The 7,364-nt window shown below is 32.4% G+C and overlaps 1 protein-coding gene across 3 annotated transcripts; it reads right to left on the bottom strand.

The window, feature by feature from the left end:
* Positions 1-1,256: 1,256 nt before the first annotated feature.
* Positions 1,257-6,110, bottom strand: LOC110725352 (WAT1-related protein At1g21890-like). Of its 3 annotated transcripts, none has more exons than XM_021904850.1 (7): positions 5,735-6,110; positions 5,567-5,629; positions 5,054-5,170; positions 3,618-3,870; positions 3,348-3,506; positions 3,090-3,241; positions 1,257-1,668 (listed from the first exon to the last, which is right to left on the bottom strand). In XM_021904850.1, exons 1-7 carry the CDS (start codon positions 5,932-5,934, stop codon positions 1,611-1,613), a joined length of 1,002 nt encoding a protein of 333 aa, XP_021760542.1. In that variant the 5' UTR covers positions 5,935-6,110; the 3' UTR covers positions 1,257-1,610. The 3 variants fall into 3 exon arrangements, with proteins under 3 accessions (XP_021760542.1, XP_021760543.1, XP_021760541.1); XM_021904851.1 differs by having other exon boundaries at positions 1,257-1,635; XM_021904849.1 differs by lacking the exon at positions 1,257-1,668 and adding an exon at positions 1,974-2,504 and having other exon boundaries at positions 5,735-6,109.
* Between the last annotated feature and the right edge of the window lie 1,254 nt (positions 6,111-7,364).

Here is a 7,364-nt window from a genome sequence, read left to right as displayed (position 1 = left end):
AATCCACAAGTTAAAATTAAAAATAACACGAAGTATATTTCAAAGGTAAATATTTCATTCATAATAATCTGCTTACAAAAGCTAGACTAGACTTCCTTTTATAGACTAAGGAAGTGGTTACATTAATTAACTGACTTAGCTAATTTAATAAAAGGAACTTAAAAGTCGCCAGCAAAAGGGAACTCAACAGTCACCGCAATGAGCAGTCCCTCAATGTAACAGTTCCATGCAAACCGTCATACATCGAAGACTAATAATTGATGTTGTTCCTTAACGAGTTCCTTAATCAGTTCCTTGGGGAACTCGATGTAGATGCGCCCAGCTTTCTCCCTTGTAACGGCTAACAGTTACAACTTTTATTACAACAACTTAAACTAAGCTAATTACTACTATAAACTGAAAATAAAACATGCAAATAAGTAGTAATAAAAAGCAATTAAACTAAGGAGGTTATACTCCATGAATGGCGCCCAAACAAGTGAATAAAAACCCACTTGAATGCTTACTTAACGTGTGTAACCCCCTCTTTATTTTCCTCGTCTTGGCTGCCTTCAAATCATAAAGGAACAAGGAATATTCCTCCCCCAATGCTCATGAAAATATCTAAGGCATCCAAGGCAAATTAATTCCATGCTTACTCATCCATCCAAGTCACGCATGACTTGTACAAAGATGAGGATATGTTGAAACCCATGCGTGAAACATGGTCAAGTTTGGACCCTTGAATGAACAGCCCATGGACAATAGGAACTTGATTCTTTTGGACCCTTGAACGTGTGTTTGGACCACTTGGACCACTTGACTCATTGCCTTGCACGAACTCTTGATCAAGGACCAATTCCGGATCACCTGGTCTCTTAGATGTGCACTTTTGATTTTATTTAGCAACTTTTTTTTTTTAAATTTTCTTTTAAAGAAATCCTATATGCTGTAATAATTTTCTTTGTACTTTGCATTTTTTTCACACAAATTTATATTAATTCTTTGGACAAAAAAAAAAAAAAAAAATTAGGAATTTTTATTGTAAATTTTCTTGTACTACCGTATACATATCCTTAAAGTAATATACTAGTAGGTTAGATTATAGAAATGTATCAAAGTGACTGTATGTGATTAGTGTTTATGCCAAATTTCGCCTAAGGGCGACCTAAGGTTGGGACGTTCGACGGCTAGAGGATGAACGATGAAAAACGAACAAACTTAAAGTTAAAGCAAATAAAGAACAAGGTATTTTGGTGACGCAGAAAATCCAAATGTAGGAAAAATTGGGGGTGGGTGCAGGACCACCGTTTCACTATGAACAACTTTGAGTACAATGAGTATGAGAGCTTAGAATTGAGAGAAAAATGCGTATGAATTGTGTAGCTACTAAGTACAAAGGCTATGCTATTTATAATCCTAATTATGCGTATTAAACCCTAGCTAGAGGGCCGTTGAAAGCTGGTAACAACTCCCCTAAAATGTAGGAAGGTCGTTATTTGACTAAGTCTTGGACTTATCCCTTCGCTGTGGATTTATCTAGTTGATGCTTGGAATTACTCTTACCGAGCAGATTGCTGGTGTAGTGTTATCGTGGGCCTTGATCAATTCCTTATCTTTCGCTGAGTTAGTTACAGAGTCGTTAGTCGCCTTTCGCTGTCGTGCGACATGTCGAGTGTCAGGTCGTGCCTTAATTTTGACCATAACAATTAGTTATACTAAATACAGATATATATTACAAGTATCTTTTAGTGTATATGTATAGTCGTTAGCTTACAATTATAATTTATATGATTGGTTTATTTGTTTTGTTCAATCATAGACAAATTTAGAGGTCGAATACATGCAATGACGAAAAAGAGTAAGAGTGTGGAATTAATAATTAAAAATTCTAGAATGGCAAATTTTGTGTTTTATAAATTTTTTTAACAAGTCTAATTCCGTACTCCCATACCTAAATTCCTGGATCCGCCATTGACGTACGAGTATTAGCATTGAGTGTAATTGTGTGATAACAAGTGCTCTATTTAGCGAGATTAAAAAAATCAAATTGATTAGCAACAAGATGACCAAAAAAATAAAAAGGATTAATATTCTTTCAATCCAACAATATATGGTAAGCTAATCATTTCTCTTCATGATAGTCCCCTATTATCTCAAAAATTTAGATTAATTGCTATAAGGATTTTGTCTAATAATCCAAATTATACATATTAACCAGCAAACATCCATTTTTTGTTTCCTGTTTAATAACTTTAGGGGGCTTCGTCAGAGATGGTGTTAGTTACGCGACTTCTTGTGATGAGGAGATCTTCTTGGTCATCGGGATTTCTGATTGATTGGTTTGATCGTCAGAAGTAAGGGTAGTAATGTCAATAGATTTGGTGGCGTTGGTGGTGGCAGTGTCGGTGACAATGGGCAATTCGGGTAGCGTCTTGCCTTTCTCATCAGATGTTCGGATATCCTTGCTTTTCCCCCATACCACCGTGTACAGACCTATGACTATGATCAAAGCTCCTATGATGCTGCACCAATTTTTTTTTATTAGCTTTAACATTATTACCATCTCTGTTAATTGTTATCTGTAACTTTAAGGCATTATTCATGAGATAAAAAAAAAATTCAAAGTTGCTGATAACAATTAACAGATATAGTATTTGAAATTACTTAGAAATCACGCAAACACATGCAATCAAAGATCCTATGATACTGCTCCATTTTCATTTATGCGTACGGTGCATAATCATGAAATCAATTTTCATTATAAGGTCATAAATATAAAAAAACGGTAGGCGTAAAAAATAAAAAAGTAGTTAATGTTACCAAATACCTTTTGTGGCCCAACGTGTTTTAGAAAGGGAGGAAGTTTATTTGGCTTGAAGTTTCTTTTGCTCTATTATTTTGTTATTGGGCAATGTCATTGTTCCATAGCAATCTAGCTCTATCTATAGTGGGCTTTAGCTTTATTTTTAATGAGCTAAGCTAGGTTTCCAAGTAAGCATTACTTAATTCTAGTTTTTTCTAAAATTTAAAAGTGGTGGGTCCATAAATAGCTTTATGTGCTTTAATTTGATGAGTAAAGTAAATGAAGTCATTTAATTTGACATTACCTGCCTAAATGAAGTATCTCATGCAAGATAATGGATCCTAAAGCAGCGGTGATGATCATGCAAAGAGGGCTGAATACTGTCACAAAAACGGGTCCTCTTTCCTTGTTAACAACTCCTTGCACATAATAAGCAATCCCTGAGCATATTACTCCCTGCATTATTGATCGATCATATACCGGTTTTAATTTAAATTATTACCATCAAGTTTTCCTATAAAATGAATATTCATCAAACTAATAGAGTAATATAATAGATTACCGTGTAAACAGAGGCAAGAAGTCTGGAGTCCCAACCAAGTGCCCAAGCTTTCATGTCCCTTACCATGACAAGCGATACGACTGCTCCTTCTAATGATCCCATGAAGCATATCCATGCTGTCAAAGATAGTTGTGACGGGTACTCCTTCAGAGTAAATGACTGTATTTTTGTAACCCGACCACCAAGGCCACCAAAATTAATAAATAATTAAAGATTAATCATATTTGGTAAACAAATATCTACGGCGCAATTAGTTCTCAGGGACCTTACTTGGAGGATGAAGAAAGCAGCCCATCCCAAGCAGCTGCTAAGGACGCATATGGTGCCAATAATCCAATGTTGAGTTGATGGAGTAGCAGCAGCAACAGCAGTGGCGGAGTGAAGGTTGTCAATTCCGTGTCTTCCAAAAAGATTGATAATTGGTCCTCTGTAAAGAGTCATTACCATTGCCCCTGATACAGTCACTATGGTTCCTATGATCTTGGCTTGGCTTGGTATCTTCCTTATGTCAACTTTCTCCAGCCTATAATCATGTCATTCCACATTTAATTATTTTAACCTTTGTAGTGTGAGTTGGGTGGATTATGACAAAATCATTATAGATTTTAGCAAATACATACTCCCTCTTTCCCTTTTTTTTTTCCATTTGATTTTCACGGTCTAACATGTGTTAAATAATTTATATCTCTATTTTCACACATGTAAAAAATTATAAAAAGTTGACATTAATAAAATATACGTAATACAATAAAACGAATCAAATAAGATTTTACATGACTATATCACCTCTTATAGAATTATGAGAATTTATGGTCAAACTTTTTAAATTTTAACCCAAACTTTGACAATAGGGCAAAAAAAATAGGGACCGAGTAAGTAATAGATTCATGTTATCACATGATATGTTCTTGAATTAGTGACAATATCTAGTTTAATGAAATAATTTTATATTTCTTTTGCCATGATTGAACATACAAAGACCTTTACGCTTAGAGAGATGGGTTAGAGGTTTTGTCATTTCATGGTTGTTTATAAAGCTAATTAAAGTGTCCCCCGATAAAATTGTTGATACTAAAAGTCAATTTGTTGAAACCACATCACACGCACTAAAGACATTAATGAAAATATGCAACCCATTGCAAATAAGCTATTTAATCCATGTGTTAGTACTATTGAAAACTTTTTTCATCCGTTTTCAACTTTTCTTTTATTTGCAACACAACCTTTGACCTTGACACGTTTTTTTAAGAGTTGCTTAATTTAGCTAAACTATCACTTTATTTTATAATTTAATACAAAGAATAAAGAAGAGTTAGGTATTACGTGTATGTATACTTTACCTATATCTCTTCCTCAAAGTGAAGTGTTACAAATAAAAGAAAATAAAGGGAACATTTTTTTTCAATTTTTTTTTTTTATTCAATCCTATGTAGTTTGTGATATCAAACATTGTCACGTACAACTTAAATCTTACTTGTATAGTACTATAGTTGTATGCAGTTATGTGATATAATAAACATATCAATATCCAACTTAGAGTTTTGAATTAAAAAAGAGCAACTTTTACTAAATTACTTTTGATGCGTATAACTTGTTAGATAGGGAGTCTCATAAAACGAATTATTCCACTACTATTTTTCTTTCAAATATTCGTCAGAAAAGTCATTATATATGAATTGCTTCATTAGTTGTCAAGTACTCCGTACCTGAAAATTGTTGCCATGATGAAGGTAATTGCCGGGAGGATGTTGACACTGGCTGATGTAAGTGTAGCCGATGTATCTTTCAATCCCACATAGTATAGATTTTGATCTAGCACAGGCCTGAAATTTGTAAATAATATGTATTGAATGTTAATTAATCTATTAAAAAAAACAATTATAGATATAAAAAAAATACTATCATGTGGGATCTTATTTGTTTCAATATGTGGTTAATTAAAATTCACCAATTGTTAATATTTTTACAATTGCATGATTAAAGATATATTTGATTCAAATTTTGCATTGACAAACATGATTAAGAAAAAAAGTGTCAGCTAATTTGATACGATAGAAGTATAATATAGTGAACTTTAAAAAGATTTCTTGTTTTTGATGATTAGTTGTTAAAGATAGGAATCGAATACACTTGGTATATAGATAGTTAAAATATTGATATCAATTGAAAATTCTATGGGGAAAGCTAACTAGCTAGCTAGTGAATTTAGAGAGCTATACTCGAGAAAAGCGAGCAACATTATCTTGAGAAAGATTGAGAGGGTCATCTTGGGCCTAGTTTTCCTGCACAAATTAAAACACATAATTAGTTAATAAAAAAAAATGATGGTAAAAAGGAAATAAACTATACTCGTATATGTATTTAGAGAAAGGCCGCTTTGTAGGTACCTTTCAAAAATGAGGGCAAAAGGAGCAATGGCAAGGGTGGCAAAAACATGACGGTAGACAGAGAGGATGAAATGGTTCATCCCATGTTTCAAACAAACCGCGGTTACTATGTACATCCCAGAATACCCAAATTGTAGTGAAATTATAGCCAAGTATGCCTTGATCTTTGCTATACTTGCGGAGATTGACTTGATTCCCATTTTGTAATATTGCCAACAAAAATCCCTCTCTTTACTTTTTTTTTTCTTCCTCAATCAATATGTATGTATTCTTAAGCTCTAACTAATAAGCTAACTGGTTTAGGATTCTCTCTTAGTAGCTTGTAGTAAGTAAGAGAGAAGCAAGACAAGTAAGCAGGGGATGAGGAGCACCAAATGTAGAAATGACCCTTCTTATACACGAGAAAAGTAGACTCACTTGGTGGGATGTGAATCCCCAATACACGTATGCATGTGCCTTAATGCATTATGCATGCATATTCAATTAATCTCATTTCAGATTTTAGATTCCCTTATCCGTATTCATTTTCCTATTTCAGAATACTACGAGTATTTCATTAATCATTTCCCTACATTAAAAACTACTAAGTAGTCTTTTATACATGTAATGTTTGCAAGCAGTGACGGAGCCAGAAATTTCAAACCAGGGGAACAAATGGAAGAAACCGCATGATGTGGCAAAAATGTTAGGAAAAAAAAATTGACACAAATATAATTAAATATCCGAAGTTCGGGTTGTTAAATACTTGATACGTAATGATGTAAATAGTTAAGTAGTCGAAAACAATGATGATTTCCTTGAGATTTCATTCTTTCTAATAGGAATTTTCGAAGATCAAGTTGTTTTCATGTTGTCTTAGACTAGTTTGAATTAGGTGAATAATTTGACATGTCATGAATCAATTACCATATTTAATTTTACAATCAAATTATCAAACTACTTAAATAATTTATAAGTTAACAACCGAAAAACCTTAATATTCTAACAGAATAACAAATTTTTATAATATATAATTCAAGTGTGGGATTTAAATATCAACATAAACCTCAAGAAATTATGGTAGAAAATATAGTATGAACTCTATGGAGTAGTTAACTAACTAATTACAAAATAAATTCTTAATATAAATACAATTTAGAAAAAGAAAGTAATTTATATTAAAAAAAATGCTTAAATTTTTTTTTTTTTTTTTTTTTTGAACAATCTGTTTTTTTTTTTTTTTTCAAATAAGGGGACAACTGTCCCCCGTAGTACCCCCTCCCTCCGCCCTGCCGTGCAAGCAAGAGTTATAATACAGATAAGATAAACATAATTTATCAAAAATTTATTCGATAATTTTCTTGAGTGACATTCTCATTACAGATTATTATGAATGCTAAAATACAAAATGTGTTTTTTTATTTTTTTCTATTTTGTAATTTAAGAAAATGCTTTCAAATATGATATCTATTTTCGTTTTCAATTCAAAGCATTAGTTTAAAGTAATTAATAAATTTCTTTTAAAGCTTTATTGTAGTCTTTGATTGAATATTAAAATAGCATTAATTGGTTTTAACAGAAATGATGGTTAGTTTAAAAGTTAGACATCAACTTTTTACTCCTCTGGTCCCCTTCTCTAGAGATTATAGAA

This window comes from Chenopodium quinoa, unplaced genomic scaffold (genome assembly GCF_001683475.1).
Source record: "Chenopodium quinoa cultivar QQ74 unplaced genomic scaffold, ASM168347v1, whole genome shotgun sequence".
In the NCBI taxonomy this organism is placed as follows: domain Eukaryota; kingdom Viridiplantae; phylum Streptophyta; class Magnoliopsida; order Caryophyllales; family Amaranthaceae; genus Chenopodium; species Chenopodium quinoa.
This window is presented reverse-complemented; position numbering and strand designations above follow the sequence as displayed.

Bases quoted from the DNA above. Each gene is read 5' to 3' on its own strand.
- LOC110725352 (XM_021904849.1), bottom strand. From the start codon at position 5,934: ATGGGAATCAAGTCAATCTCCGCAAGTATAGCAAAGATCAAGGCATAC. The intron at 5,171-5,566 runs GTATAGCTCTCT...TACAAATTTCAG, and splicing joins ATGTTGCTCGCTTTTCTCGA to GCCTGTGCTAGATCAAAATC. The intron at 3,507-3,617 runs GTAAGGTCCCTG...ACAAAAATACAG, and splicing joins CTGCTTTCTTCATCCTCCAA to TCATTTACTCTGAAGGAGTA.